Raw genomic sequence first — 16,470 nt, forward strand, 5'->3', positions numbered from 1 at the left:
TCTGCCCAGGACTCCAAGAACAGTGCTTAAGATACCACCAATGGATCTAACCCAACCCCTCACTCGTGGAGCGAGACCTACTTTCTGGAATAAGGTTTTGTAATGGACAGGCCCGGTGTTCCTTTCCTCCATCAGCCATTTTTTTTTAAAGGCACAGCTTTATCTTCTGCCCTCTGTGCCCCTTTAAAAAAAAATCCTTCAGGCATAATGCAACCCTTTGTACGGTTAGGGACAGACAATGGGGCAAGGTGAGGGAGAAGCTTGCAAAAACAATCAGGGATTAATCGCTAAAGGAAAAGACTACCTGTTTGTGTACAAAGTGGTTGGTGAAGACAGACAGACACATATCGGGCTGAGGGCCACATGTGCTGACATGGTACACGGCTTCTAAGGGACAGTCTGCGGCTTCCCACAAGCAAAGGAAAAGGCTAGGGAAAGGACAGAGGCAGAAACGACAAACTGGAAGGAACACCCATATTTTGGCAAATCTGATATTCAGAGAGTGTCACCGAGGGATTAGAGAATCCACTTTGACAGCCTGGTCTTGACCTTCTTCTCCAAGGGTGACAGATGTGAGGATGCGGACAGCCGCAGGAGGGGGCCAGGAGGTGGCCAGGAGGCGGCCAGGAGGCGGCTTCCTCTATCTGGGTCCGTGACACATTCATGCTCCAGCAAACCACCAGACCATTTTGTTTTTACTTCTTTCTACCTGTGCTGTCAGGAATTCACAGAAAATTCCCTACGGTGCAAAAAACTGGGAGATGGAAGGAAATGGATGGTCTACAGTGGGCAGGTCAGACAGACAAGGTAGGGGACGAGGGAAGAGTCTAGAGAGATGTGAGGATGGGGGCATTGGCACCCTGCATGTACCAATGGGACTTTTGAAGCAAAGATGTCCTAACATAGTATATCTCCAGGGATACAATGACTTCAAATGCTCATAGAGCTTTTACACAGGGATCCTTGTTCTCTGGCTCCCAGGGAACAAACTCCAAAAGAATTCTTACCGCGGAAATTGGGGTGATAAGAACCGTGGTGCCCAAGATGCCATTTGCCTGTGGAAAGAGAAAGAGAGAGACATTCAGATGGGGCTCTGCGGGAACATGTAGACTCTCCAAGAAGCTGATCACATACTCAGTTCCCATCGTTTCACACTTCAGGGAGGACGGGAGAACCAGCCAGTGCTGTGTGCTTGCCGAGCTTTGCTCTCTAGGACCCCAAGAGATCCTACAGGGAGACAGGAGACAAGCAAGGACCAGACGACTCAGGAGCCTGTGAGAAAGATGAGCTGGGGATGGTCTCTCTTTCCAGCACCCCAGTGATGCTGCCCAGCTGAGCCCCTTCCTTTGGGAGCACAAGGCTTGTGGAGGATCCTGCAATGATGCAGGTCCCCACCCTGCCTGACTTCAGCATCTTCGTCTCTGGGTAATGTCGTCAGCGGTGTGCACAGGCCAGGGGAGAGGTCACTTCCCCCAGTAGCTCCAGCGCCGAGACACCCGCCGGGCAGCAAATGAGAAACTCAGCCACCTGCAGATCTGGCTCCACCAGCACTCGTTCTGCAGGGATAATTGGGCAGAGCGCTGACGATGTGAGAACCTCTGATCTGCTCGTTTGCTCCGAGGACCGGATCCTGGGAAACCACTGCCAAGGCCAGCGACGTACAATCAATCCAAAAATCTAAACTGTGGCAACCTTTGACAACAGAAAGGAGGGAAGCCAGCAAGAAGAAGACACAGGGGTGTGACTAAGTAAACTATTCGATGTGGCCTTAATAAAACACAACCTGAATCAGTCCATTATCCCCCTTCCTGCAACTGCAAACTCTTCTGTTTACTCAGGACAGGGTCTTACTAGGTAGCTCAGGTTGGCCTCAGATTCAGGATCTCTTCTCTCAGCCTCCTGAGAGCTAGGCCATATACCACCAGGCCCAGCTCTATTCTGTGGATCTGAAAAACAAGTTTTGCTTTTTTTTTTTTCAAGGCAGGGTTTTGGTTTTTTGTTGTTGTTTTTTTGTTTGTTTGTTTGGGATTTTTTGGTTTTGGTTTTTTATTTGTTTGTTTGTGGGTTGGGTTTTTTTTTTTTTTTTTTTTTGGTAGCCTTGGCTGTCCTGGAACTAGCTCTGTAGACCAGGCTGGCCTTGAACTCACAAAGATCTGCCTGTCTCTGTTGGGATTAGATATGTGCCACCACCACCCAGCTGAAAAGCAAATTTTTTAAGGAAACAATTAAGGATGAGTGTGATGGTGTACACCTTTACTACTAGCATTGGAAAGACAGGGGCACGTGAATCTTTATGAGTTCTAGGTCAGCCTGGTCTATAGAGTGAGTTCAAGGCCAGCCAGGACTGAATCGTGAGACCCCGTGTAAAAAAAAAAAGAGAGAAGAAGGAGGAGGAGAAGGAAACAATTGAAGGTAGCCTGGCCTGGGGACACATGCCTGTGCTTACAGTGGGTCAATTTAGGAAATATAGAAGTTCAAAGTTAGGGTACACAGAAAGTCTCTGTCTGAAAAAATAAAATTATGATTAAATATAAAATAATATGAAGAGGGAAGGGGTAAAAACACATGAACACGGACGAAGACCCAAAGCGGTATTGAGCACTGTGAACAGACCCCAGAGCCCTTCGGTGGGTTTCATTCATAAGCAAGTATGAGTCTTCTCCAGGGTTCACAAAAGGATATGGGAGCAGGGAAGTAAATATCTTAATTAAGGGAGCCATTTTAGGGTTTGCAAGAGACTTGACTCTAGAGGGGTTCCCAGGTTCAAGAAGAGATCCCCAGATTGTTCCTTGGGCAGCAGAGGAGAGGAAACCTGAACTGGCCTTGTCCCATAGCCACACTGATGAATATCTTGCATATCACCATAGAACCTTCATCTGGCAATGGATGGAGATAGAGACAGAGACCCACACTGGAGCACTGGACTGAGCTCCCAAGGTCCAAATGAGGAGCAGAAGGAGGGAGAACATGAGCAAGGAAGTCAGGACCACGAGGGGTGCGGCCACCCACTGAGACGGTGGGACTGATCTAATGGGAACTCACCAAGGCCAGCTGGACTGGGAGTGATGGAGCATGTGATCAAACTGGACCCTCTGAATGTGGCTGACAATGAAGGCTGACTGAGAAGCCAAGGACAAAGGCACTGGGTTTTGATTCTGCTGCATGGATGCTCACCTTTATAGACCTGGATAGAGGGGGAAGGACCTTGGACTTCCCATGGGGCAGGGAACCCTGACTGTTCTTAGGACTAGAGAGGGAGGGGGAGGTGGGGAAGGGGAGGGAAAAGGGAGGCGGGGAGGAGGTGGAAATTTTTAATAAATAAATAAATAAATAAATAAACAAAAGGTGCAGTCTGGAGTGAAGGAAGGGGGTGGGGGTGGAGAAGTTACACAGACACCTGTGATCAATTGCTTACTTGGTGTTTAAAGGCAAAAATGAACCATAGTACCAAAGCAGACGGAGAAGAGTCCAGCCCCCTGCTTTGTAGAAGGCTCTAGAGTCAGTCCAGAGACCAAACCGCCTGGCTCCAGGGATTAAATGGATGTATCTAATAGGTCTCTCTAACAGGCAACCCCCAGGGGGAGCTTCATGCACCCTCTTGGTACTGATGCCCGCATAATTATACCTCAGGGGAGGAGTGGGAAGGAGCATCTTAGTTAGGGTTTCTATTGCTGTAATGAAACCCCACGACCAAAAGCAACTTGGGGAGGAAAGTGTTGGTTTGTTTGGCACTTCCACGTCATTGTTTGTCACCGAAGGAAGTCGGGACGGGAAATCAAACCTGGAAGCAGGAGATGGTGCAGAGGAAGTGCTGTCTACTGGCTTACTCCTCATGGCTTGCTCATTCTGCTTTCTTATAGAACCCAGGACCATCAGCCCAGAGGTGGCCCCACCCACAATGGGCTGGGTCCTCCCCCATCAATCACTAATTAAGAAAATTCCCTGCAGCTGGATCTAAGGAAAGCATTTTTCTCCGTTGAGGTTCCCTCCTTTCCGATGACTTTAGTTTGTGTCAGGTTGACCTAAAACTAGCCACACAGGAAGCTAAAAAGAGAAAATAATTTTCATTGGTCTCTTCTTCCGCTTCTCCCTCTGAGACAACAAATGTCATCCTCCAGTTCGGGTGCCTATATAAGAACGCAAAGCCTTTGAACTCAGAGTGGGGAAGGCAACACCAGAGATGCCCGTCCTTGGTCTGCGTAGAGCAATCTCCTCCAAGCTAACCCAGAAGGCTCCAGAGACCAGAGTCTCACCCAAGAGGACCCTCTCTGCCACGTGTCTGTTGGCACAGCCTCCCTTGCCATTTCACTATGGCAGAGAGATACAGGAATCCCACTGGAGCCAGAACTCTGAAAGTCAACAAACACAAACAGGCTAAGGAGGCTGCAGGAACTGCTGGGTGGTCTTGGGATCTGCAAGACAGGCAGGCAGAGAGGCCTCAGGATCTGGGGTCAGATCCTGTACAGACACAGACATGACCTGCCTGAGGCAGGAATGGGAAGCAGATGTCCTCAGGATTAAGACACAGGTCTCTCGCTCTACAATAGGAGAATAATAATCCTGTGTAAATGAACGTATGCATCCCTAGGGCCAGAACGTAGTCCACGCTGAGTAGAGGTGCCTTGACAATATGTACAAGGAGACAATGCCTGGAATTCCAGCACTCGGAGGCTGCAAACAGGACTATATGTTTGGGGCCAGCCTGGGCTACACAGTGAGACCCAATTTCGGAAACAAACAAGGACAGAGATGCAGTTGGTAGAGCGTTTGCCTAACATACATGAAGCCCCGGGTGCCAGCCCCAGGACCACGGAAAACCGGACATGGGGGCACGTGCTTAAATTTTCAGCGCTCAGGAGGTGGGGACAGGAGGGTCAAAAGTTCAGTGTCACCCTCAGCTACGGAATGAGTTTGAGGTCACCTTGGAGTACGTGAGACTCTGTTTCAGAAAACAAAACAGAGAGGAGGGAAGGAAGGAAGCAAGAAGGGGAGGGAACAGCAGGGAACTGACTACTGTTTTCCGATCCTATATCCACGTCTTCAGTTTTGCTTCTAATAAGATTTCTCAGGGTAGCAGGGTGGGGGCAGGACTAGGACTGTTTTCTACAGAGACAGTACCCAGTGAGTGCGTTGTGCATCCTAGGTAGGGGCTGCACCACGGACAGCCCGAAGCTGTCAGTTTGTTCAAGATGATCATACCCAGGTTAAGACAACTCTGGATAGTACAATTTAAGCCCTGTACTTGGGAGGGAAGGATTCCTTTTTTCTTTTCTTCTTCTTCTTCTTTTTTTTAGTGATTTATTTTGACTTTATGTGCATTGGTGTTTTGCTTACATATATGTCTATGTCAGGGCATAGGGTCCCCCAAAACTGAAATAACAGACTGCAAGCTGCCATGTGGGTGCTGGGGATTGAACCCGGGTCTTCCAGAAAGGCAGCCAGCGCTCTTAACCACTGAGCCATCTCTTCAGCCCTTGGAGGAGGTATTCTTATCTTAAACAAAAGATTCCATTTCTTGGTAAGAGTGGGTGGGTATATTGCGCCTGGGACCCATTCATTCTCTTCTCTTTCCCCTCCTTGAGCCTAATTACAATGGAGGACCCTGAAGCCGAGACGCTGTAGCCACACGCACACGAACAAAACCCACGCGCTCGGGATAGCAGAGAGTGTCCGGAAAAGCTCCCAATGGTATCTTTGAGCCTCTGACCTAATGGATGCAATCACTTACCACAAAGCTTATTGTCATGGGAGGAAAGAGCTCTATACATGTTTTCAGGCACTGCCGGACCTTCCCAGTTACGGACCGCTAGCTGAGAGCGTCCCTGCCATCCGTACCCAGCGAGTAACCAAGGAAAACGCAGAAGCGAGCAGCAGAGGCAGCCGCCATCCAGAGACTCTCAGATCTTGAAGCAACTATCTAGGGGACATTACCTATCATGGCAGTGACATAGCCAGCCCGCTGCAGCACCTCGGCCAAGGTGGTCTCGTTGAGTGGAAGCCCCCCGACAGAGGTGACGGCAAAGTTGTGCGTGACTCCATTGCGTAGACCCAGTCGGCCGGTGAGCAGGGAGGCTCGCGAAGGCGAGCAGGTGGAGGCAGCTGCGTGGAAGTCCACAAACCTGCAAGGAACGGTAGGCAGCTCAGGACTTGGCCAGCTACAGGAAGTCAGATGAGAAGGGATGGGGGACTCACTCGGGACTGGAATGATAGCGCTGAGAACAACTGTAAAAGCAACCTGATGGTGAGCAAGGAAAAGGAAGCCCGGGAAGGAACCGAGTCCGAGGTTAACTCAGACTGGCAGGGCCAACGCTTTTTATTCACAGATCCCGTATGTCAAAGTCACTCACTTCAGAGAGTTTTTGAACCTCAAAATCAAGTTTTGAACCAGGTTAGAATCATTCATGGAGAGAAACAGACACATAGGAGAGACGACTCAGTGATTAGAAGTAGAGACTCCTCTTGCAGAGGACCAGAGTTCAGTTCCCAGCACCCATGTTGGGCAGCCTGTAATTCCAACACCAGGAGATCCAACACCCTCTTCTGGCTTCCATGGGCAATTACCTTCATGTGTGAATATGCCCACAAAGACACATAGACACAATTTAAAAAAAAAAAAAAAGAAAGAAAGAAAGAAATAGACTTAGAAAAAATGTGAGTCACAGGGCTGGAAAGACAGCTCAGTCGGTAAAGCACTTGAAGCCTAAGTGTGAGCTCAGATTCCCAGAACCCATGTCAAAATCTAGCACAACAACTCACACCTATAACCTTCCAATTGTGAGGGAAGTGGAGACAGAAGAATTCCCTGAGCTCGATGGCCAGCCTTCCAGCTTTTCTGAAGAAGTGAGCCCCAGATTTGGTGAGAGATCCTGTTTCAAAACAGTAAATCGGGACCAAATTGATAGGCCGGTAGGTAAATGTGTTTGCCACCAAGCCTGATGATCTGAGTTCAGTCCTCAAGACCCACACTGGGGGCAGGACAGAAGTGAGTTCCCAAAGCCATCCTCTGATTTTTCACACGCACACCACGGCACAAGGGTGCCCACACACATACACAGAACACATGCAATAAAAAAACGATGTCTTAGTATGGTGGAGGGCAGTCCAGAAAGACACCTGGCATCTATTTATGGTCTCCAATGCACACATAACAGCACACACACATATGAACACATACACATGCAAACAGCAGAGAGAGAGACACACACAGAGAGAGAGACAGAGAGAGAGAGACAGACAGAGAGAGAGAGACAGAGACAGAGAGAGAAGAGCCTGCCCCAAGGACACACATTCCTTGTCAAGGTCTCTGCCATCCTGTTTCAGCTCTGAGGCTCCTAGTGAGTGCCCTTTGACTTCTCTATTGAGTCCCATTCCTTTTGCTTTTCATATTTTTGTGGGTGATTCAACTGTGTGCAATGGCCCCCGAGTAACATGCTAAGAGCTGCCTGGCATCCATATGCACGAGAGCTGTGGTATGCCTTACAGAGATGAGCATGTTCCCCAAGCTGTTCAGGAATGAGTTACAGTGCAGTTGGCTGAGCCCAATGCTAATGACTCAGAAGTATGTATTAAATAAACACGGTGTCTTTAAACAGAATCGCACATAAAACAAGGTTATGAATTGACTGACTGATAAAAATGCTGCATCCAGGGGTCCACAAGAATGTTAGGCTGCATTTCCAGTCAGAATAAGGTTGTGGTATCTGCTGTTTGCCATGACCATGCTAACAGAAAAAAACGCCTAGCTCTATATGGTTGTGTACCCATGCCTGTGTTATATAGGGAATATGAAAGAATTCTAGGGCAAATAAGATGGTTCAGAGGGTAAAGGTGCATGCCACCAAGACTGGTGACTTGAGTTCAATTCCAGAGACTCACATGGTGGAAAAGAGAATCAATTCCTACAAGTTGTCCTCTGACCTCTACAATTGGTGGGGCAGGCATATAACACTAACCCAAAATATGTACACAAGATAAATACAAAGTAATATAAACATGTTCTTTAAAAATTATAGGCATGGGAGATGGGCGGTGGTGGTGCACACCTTTAAACCCAGCACTGGAGGTCGTGGCAGGCAGATCTTCACGAGTTTGAGGCCAGCCTGGTCTACAGAGTGAGTTCTGGGACAACTAAAGCTGATCACAGAAAAACCATGCCTGGAAAAAAAAAGGAAGGAAGGAAGGAAGGAAGGAAGGAAGGAAGGAAGGAAGGAAGGAAGGAGGAAGGAAGGAAGGAAGGAAGGACAAAAGGAAGGAAGGAAGGAAGGAATTCTAGGCATGGTGCCATTGAAATTGCTCAATGGTTAAAGGTGCCTGCTGCCAAACCAAAAATCTGAGTTCTATTCCTAGGACCCACATGAAGGAAAGAAAGAACCAAGCCCCACAAGTCGTCCTGGGACCTCCACACTTGTGCCATTGTATATGTGTGTTCACTCCACACGTGAACAAAATACGAAAAGGGGGAAAAAATTCTAGGCATGTCCCCACCCTTACAGGAACATGCAACCTGGTTGGAAAACAAGACTGGGGCTGGAGAGATGACTCAGCAGTGAAAGGCACTTGCTGTTCCTGTAGGGGACTAGAGTTTGCTTCCCAGCACCCACATGGTGGTTCACAACCATCTGCAACTCCAGACCCAGAAGATCCAATGCCCTTCTCTGGCTTCTGAAGGCACCAAGCACACACATGATACACATGCATGCATGCAGGTAAAACACTCATACATATAAATAGATCTAAAAAGAAAAATAACATAAAGAAAGCAAGGGTGGGATGGCTTAAGGGACAGCTAATGTGGGATTCCCCTCTGTATGCTGTGAATACCATTGGTTAATGAAGAAACTGTCTTGAGCCCATGATAGGGGAGAATAGAGCTAGGTGAGGAAAACTAAACTGAATGCTGGGAGAAAGGAGGCGGAGTCAAGGAGAAGCCATGGAGCCGCCAGAGACAGACATGCTGAAAGTTTGCTGGTAAGCCACTACCATGTAGCAATACACAGATTAATAGAAATGGCTTAAATTAAGATGTAAAAGCTAGCCAATAAGTTAGTGCTAATAGGCCAAACAGTGATTTAATTAATACAGTTTCTGTGTGGTTATTTCAGGAGTCTGGGCACCAGGAAACGAACAAGCAGCCTCCTAGTACAGAGAGCATGGACGAAAGTACATTGTCTCCCCAAGCCCGGAGACAATAGGATGCAGACCAGCACGCTTCAGAACTGATGGGGACAAAGGACTTGATAAGGACCCAAGCTTCGTGTAAGACTCCATGGCATGGACAGGACCCAGACTGGAATCTAAAAGATGGAGCTGTCAGGGACACTTTGATAATGATAAGGGCAGGCATTCCACTGGAGGAAGAGTTGACGACTGAGTCTTAACTGTCAACTTGGTAGCATTCAGAACCACTGAGGAGACACACCTCTGTGTGCGTCTGTGAGAGAGCATTTCCAGAGACATTTAACTTCACAGTGAAGATCTAGCCCGACTGTGGATGGCACCATCCCGTGGAAGGGGGCATGACAGAATTTACCTTGCTTTGCTTCCTACCTGTGAAGACAACATGACCAGCTGCCTCGTGCCCCTTCCGCCATGCCTTCCCTGCCATGATGGACTGTACCCTCAAACTGTGAGACAAAAGAAACCCTTCCTTCCTTCCTTACATCGCTGATATGAAAAGTAGGCCAAAAACCAGTCTTAAAAATAAAATAAACAAGGTTTCTCATAACGGGGAGAAGAAATGGCCTGAGTAGAGGGCTGGGAACAAGATCCTTGGGGATATGGTGGTCTATGGATTGATTTCTGTACCATGTGAATGTCAGATCTGGGCAAAATGCAAAGTTAAGCTTCAAAGGAGAACCCAGTAGACCCTATAAGAAGAAACAAAAGAGAAGCAAACGAGTCTCACTAGACAACAAATTTCAAAGAAGAATATCCAGAAGGAAGAACCATTTCAGGCAACTTTAGCAGGTAGTGTTCAGGCTGTCCACCCCAATGGGATAAAAAAGTCTAAGAACAACAACCAAAAAGTATATTCTAAGGAAATCTTACACTTTACACAGTGGCTGTATTATTGGAGGGTTAGTACAGGGATTTTTTTTGAGACAATTTCACGTGTATGAGAGAGAAATGTAAATAAGTAATTATATTAATGTTCCTAACAGGGAGCCAAGATTTTCACTGTCAGAAAATATAAGAGCTATACGATGTTAAGAAAAGCCTATAATACAAAAATTACCGGCAGCATAATGATAGGGTTGAGGATACAGCTAGCACAGAGGCAAAGAGCTTGTCTAGAACTCTCGAGGCTCCCGGCTCAATGACAGCACCACAAGACAAACGTTTAGCTAGAAGGAAAATGTCATTATGGATTCACAATTCTATAAACAATCGATTTCCAACTGACGAACCAACTGACAGAAAGAAGTGCTGCTCTCCTCTGCCCCCCAAAACATCAAACCTACCTGCACCTAGTCTTTGTTTCCAGCACCGTCCCACATTAAAGGAATCATATCCCTTGGGAGAAATATCTAATTCCAGGTTTGAGATCATGTGGGTATCAGAAGAATAAGTATATGCTTGGGAGACATAGTTCATTGGTACAATGCTAAGCATGCACAACTCCTTTGGTTGGATCTCCATCAACACACACACACACACACACACACACACACACACACACATATGCACGCAGGTACACACAGACGTACACCAAGTCATTTTTCACCACTGGAAGAGAACATGGTATCAATTCCACATCCTAAAAATTCATAATTAAAGGAAAATAAATTAAGCACATGCCTGGCCCTCTGGACTGATCCACAGCCTCGGCTAGGTGACAAGGGAGAGCACTCCTTTGCATCCGCTAGCTCACACCAAAGGCACAGTAGCCTTGGGAAATGACCAGGTCTACAGCGTCCTAAAAAATTGCTGGTGACCAATGGCCATAAGTGGTCACACTGTCACCCTCTGTCACCCTCCAGTCATTTATGAATTGGACAGAACTGGCAATTAGCTGTCTATAAAGGGATTATAGGCTTAGTGCCGCTAAGTGTTTGCCCATGGCCTTTTATGCCTCCTGATGGGATGAGAGATGAAGTGTATAAAAGCGGGGATTCTGCCAAAAAACACTTCACCTGAATCTAATCAAACTTCTGAATCTAATTTCCACGGTCCAGGAAATCCAGCTACGAGAACAACAGATTCAACTCTCGCACAAATCAGTGCTCAGGTGTTTCGAGACAAGGGCCCAGCTACTCCCAAGAACCAGGGAAAAAAAAACTGGGATAGGGTAGGGGACAGCCTACACGAAAGGAAACCGAAGAGAGAAAAGCAAAAGTAAAGTGATCTCACTTCAAATGCACTTAACGCACATTTGAGGCGTAGTAAAGGGAATTTTAATGTGAAGTGGGCTTTAGATATTAGGGAATTACTGGACGTTTTAGTGTAATAATGGCACTATGAGCATTATTAAAACATTATTGAGCATTTTTTAAAAGACCTGTTTTGTCTGAATATGCAGCAGTTCTGTGTAGTGCCTGCAGAAGCCAGAAGAGGGCACTGGACCCCACGGAACTGGAGTTCCAGACAGTTGTGAGTCAGCATGCGGGTGCTGGGAACCAGAGTGGAGTCTCTGCAGGTGCTCTGAGCCCACGAGCCATCTCCCCACCCCTGATGGGGCATGATGCTTTCATCCTTCAAAGATTTAGAGAAGGAGTGTGTGTGTAGGGTGAGCTGTGAATATACACGAAACAGCAGCTGCTGGTGGTGGTGGCAGCGCACACCTTTAATACCAACACTCGAGAAGCAGAGGCAGGCAGATCTCTGTGAGCTCGAGGCCAGCCTGGTCTACAGAGTGAGCCCCTGGACAGCCAGGACCGCACAGAGAAACCCTGTCTCAAAAAACAAAAAACAAAACAAAACAAAAAGCAAAATGCTCAGGTGGATCCGTATTTAGTTTACTCTTCTTTGAGTTTCTGTGTTTAAATTTGACTTCTTACCCTCTACAGATCTGAGTCTAGAGTGATCATGGCAGTGACAGAGGGTCCGTGGGGCCCTGCTGGAAGGAGGGAAAGATGGCTGAAAGAGTAATGTCATCTCCTGGTCTCATCGTGTCCAGATTGTGGAAATCCCAGCAACCTAGCACAGAAGGGAAGCTGAGACTGAGTGAGATGCAGGGCTGGCCCAAAGTGGAGCTGAAGTGTGACACCGAAACACCTCGACATGGGGTCTGGGGAGCGGAGGTGACCCCATTGCAAACATGTCTGCAGGGCCCACATCAGTCATCTCAGTGCTGAGAAACTATGACGAGAGGTCCTAGGGGCTCACTGGACAGCCAGCCTAGCCAAACCTCCAGGCTCACTGATAAATTCTGACTCAAAAGCTAAAGTGTAGCACTATTGAGGATGACTTCTGACATCAACCTACGGCTTCCTACACACACATGCATGGGCATGTGCATCCATATACATATGTACACATCTGCATAGAATACACACCTGTACATGCACACACACACAAAGAAACAAAAGACTTCAAGCTGGGCATCACTCATGTAGGTGGCCTCTCTTTGGCTGCTAAGACCCCTCCCCCCCAAGAAAGCTGAAACCTACGAGTCCTTAATGTTTTCACACTCCTTGGGTAGCCCCCATGGAGATGTCACCTGACTAGCTAAAGGAAACAGGACGCTGTGTCTCTGCCCTTCACCATGACCTTGACATCTGGAGAAACAGACGCCCAGGAGGGCAAATGAATTCTTCATACCACCAGCGTGAACTCCTTCCTTTGCATGTTTCTTTTTCTTTCTCCTTTCCTTGCTGCCTTTATTTCTTTATTGCAGTTTTATTTATTTATTTTGCATTCAGGATGGAGGACAAGCACAAGATGGTGTGTGGAAGTCAGAAGCAGTCCATGTCTTCCACTATGGAGGGTCCCAGGATTGAACTCGGATTATCAGGCTTGGTCCTAAGCAACTTTATTCACCAAGACATTGAGAGGGTCCCTGAGGTTGTCCTATAGGGAAGTGAACCCCACGAAGAGATAGGAATGAAAACCTGATGCAGATTGACTTCGTTGACCTGGATCAGACTTTGGGAAGTCTAAGGACAGGTGGTAGATTCCCAATGTATTTAAGTCTAGTATAGCTTGGGAAAAAATAAGTTTCCTGATGTAATACAATCCCCACTGCACGAGAAAGTGTTAATTGCATTGAAACACAAATCAGAGTACATGTCATTTCTTCCAAGAAGATGGTTCTAGAGCTAGGCTATCTGTACTAGCTTAAGGACCTAAGGATCTGTCCTGGTCTTGGTCATACAGATAGCATAGGGGTCATCTGGGCTATTAGCCACTTCTGGTCCTGGTTGTGGGACCTCTGCCTGGGGGAGCCTCTAGCTATCAGGGTCATTTAGATTACCATCCTGTTGTGGAATAATCTTTTGGTACACTGCGAAGATTTGTCACTCGGATTGGTTTAATAAAAAGCTGAACAGCCAATAGCTAGGCAAAATTTTAGAGACAGAGAGGACACTGGCAAAAAGAAGGGCAGAATCACAAGGAGATACCATGAGACGCAGAGGAAGCAGGACATGTAGGAAGGGAGGTAACAAGCCATGAGCCATGTAACAGCACATAAACTAATAGAAATGGGCTAATTTCGGTTATAAGAACTAGTTAGAAAAAAATCTAAGCTATCAGGCAAGCTTTTATAATTAATAATTTTATAATTAATAAGTCTTTTTTGGGGAACTGGCTAGAGAGACAGAAAAATCTACCTACACTAGCCACCTCCAGTCTTGATTGTAAGAGCTTGATACAGCCTGACCCAACAGATAACAGACCATCCTGTTAATCACTTTCACTTCCCAACTTTCTGGACGGAAGAATAAGTTTGTCATCTTTCCCACTGGAAAGACAATCCTGTATGCTTAACATTCCTGGCTTCTCTGGAGATCTGTGGGTTCAAGGACCTTCCAGCTGTGCTCCCAACAAGCCCTCTAACCAGCCCACTATTTCCTTAACTTTTAAGAAAAAAAAAGTTACATCCAAGGCCAGAAGTCATCAAGCCAGGTATCTTTAAACTCATAAACATTGGGAACAGGAGAGATGGCTCAGAGGCTAAGAGCATTTGCTGCTCTCCCAACCATCTCCAACTCAAGTTCCAGGGGACCTGACACCTTCTTCTCGCCTCCACAGTCACTGGGCACATACATGTGACACAGATACACATGGAGGCAAAACATTTTTAAAAATAAACAAAAACAAACAAACAAAACAAAACAAAACAAATCATTATTTCCATTGTGAGTCCCAGAAATTCTATTACTGGGAATTACCCAACAAATACTAATAAATGCTCATAGGACCCTATTTTCAATAACCAAAAGGTGAAACTAACCCAAATGTGGCATTCTATATGTGAGCAGGCAGCTTTTAAAATGTGGTATGTCTATGGAGTGAAATAATACTCGGCAATTAAAAAGGAATGAATTTGCATATAAGTAGTATGATTTACCTTAAAAAACATTACAGGTATGTTCGCACATGCCCCTAACCCCCGTACTCAGAAGATAAACCAAAAGATAAACCAAGAGGATCATGAGTTCAAGGCCAGCCTGGGCTACACAGTAAAACTCCATCTCAAAGAAACTAAACACCAGGGCTGTAGAACCCTTGCTTGGCACTCTTAAGATCATGATTCCAATCTCCAATACCACATACACAAAACTAGTGGTGGGTAAAAGATGTTAGAAATAATATTCCATGAACTGATGTGTGTATTTCTATGAACTAGCCAGACTATGCAAATTCAGTGTGAGCTAGAAAGGCTGGCAGATGCTAAGAGCTTGCAAGAGTGGGGAACGGGTATGGGCTTTTCTTTTGGAGTGATGAAAATATTCTACCTCTCTATGAAGCGGTGGTTTCAGGGGACCATCACTAAATGTCACTGAGTTGTCACTGGTTCTAACGGCTTCAAGAAACCAGTTTTGTGTTGTGTAAATAGACTTCTGACATATTGACAGCACAGAACAATAATTCTTTGCTCTTCTATTTAGGGAAGTTTGAAGATGGGCATGAATGCTTTGCCATACCTCCCACTGGGAGGTGTGATTTATGTCCCCTGCGTTGAATCTGGAGCAGGCTAGTGGTTGATTTTTTTTGTGAATAGAATAACATGGAAGAAATATTACCAATTGCTGAACTCTGGCCTTGTAAGACTTTCTCTCTTGAAACACTCAGTCAGCCACCATATAAACGGCAGAGATGTCATGAGACCACCAGACTGGAAAGGCTACCTGTAGATGCTCTGGCCAGTGACTTCCGCAGTGAGGTCATCACCATGGAGACAGCAGCACTGTGAACAAAGTCATGCCCAGATCTCCATCCTGACCATTTGCTTGCACACTGTGTGAGTGACAGACGCCCAGGAAAGGGGATCCGGAGCTACAACAAAATGGCTGGCGTCTGAAGCTCAATACAAGTGGGGAGGTAGAGGCAGCTGGTTATTCATTTTGTTTTGTTTGTTTGTTTTTTGTTTTTTGAGACAGGGTTTCTTTGTAGTTTTAGAGCCTGTCCTGGAACTAGCTCTTATAGACCAGGCTGGTCTTGAACTCACAGAGATCCACCTGTCTCTGCCTCCCAAGTGCCGGGATTAAAGGCGTGTGCCACCACCACCCGACTTGTTGTTGTGTTTTTATTTTGTTTTTTTTTTCAGTTGATTATTTGCCATTTCACAGCAAGGCACCGTCTAGCTCTCTTACTTCACAATATTTGGAGAGCTCCAGCACGGCAGTTACCAAAATGAGAACCCTCTGAGCGGGACAACACCAGTTCCCTCTGGTGTTGCAACTATAACAAGGTCTTTCTTACTACAGAGACCTGGGCTATTCCCAGAAGACAGGTTAATTCTGAATCAAACTCCATTTCAAAGCTAAAAAGAGAGACGGACTCTCACTGTGTAGCCCAGGCTGGCCTGACACTCTCTGTGTAGTCTAAACTGGCCTCAGTCACAATATCCTGCCTCCGCTTCCTGAATTCTGGGATTACAGGCTCAGGCTACTACATCTGGCCCTGAAGCTGCATGTGTGTGAGTGGTTGGGTGGGGGAGGTATTGCTGTGTGTGAGAGAGTTCATGCATGTTTATGTTTGTATGTGCGTGTGTTAATATGTGTGCCTGCTCCTGTATGCATTCAAGCACATGCAAGGTGCTAGTGTGTGTAGGGGCCATGGGACAATCAGGTGTTGTTTCTCAAGAGTCATCCATCTTGGTTTTGACTCTAGGTCTTTCAATCACCTGGAACTGTCAGAGTAGACCAGGCTAGCCAGGAAGCACAAGAGATCTTCACCTCTCTGCCATCCTGGGATGCGGATTTTGAACCTGGATTGCCACCACACTTTGCTCTATTTAAATATAGATACACGGGCTCTAGAGATGAAACTCAAATACATTATCAACCGGGCTTTATTATCTCCCCA

General features: G+C 46.5%; 1 protein-coding gene across 3 annotated transcripts in view; it reads right to left on the bottom strand.

Annotated features, from left to right (window-relative positions):
- Arsg (arylsulfatase G) overlaps positions 1–16,470 on the bottom strand; it is a 137,424-nt gene that overhangs the window by 48,520 nt on the left and 72,434 nt on the right. For all 3 annotated transcript variants that reach the window (XM_048446092.3, XM_048446093.3, XM_085695990.2), the window contains 2 exons: positions 5,932–6,119; positions 1,008–1,055 (listed from right to left, as the gene is read on the bottom strand). In XM_048446092.3, coding sequence (XP_048302049.3) covers positions 1,008–1,055; positions 5,932–6,119 — 236 coding nt within the window. The remainder of the gene's footprint in view (positions 1–1,007; positions 1,056–5,931; positions 6,120–16,470) is intronic.

This window comes from Myodes glareolus, chromosome 9, assembly GCF_982192425.1.
Source record: "Myodes glareolus chromosome 9, mMyoGla1.1, whole genome shotgun sequence".
In the NCBI taxonomy this organism is placed as follows: Eukaryota; Metazoa; Chordata; class Mammalia; order Rodentia; family Cricetidae; genus Myodes; species Myodes glareolus.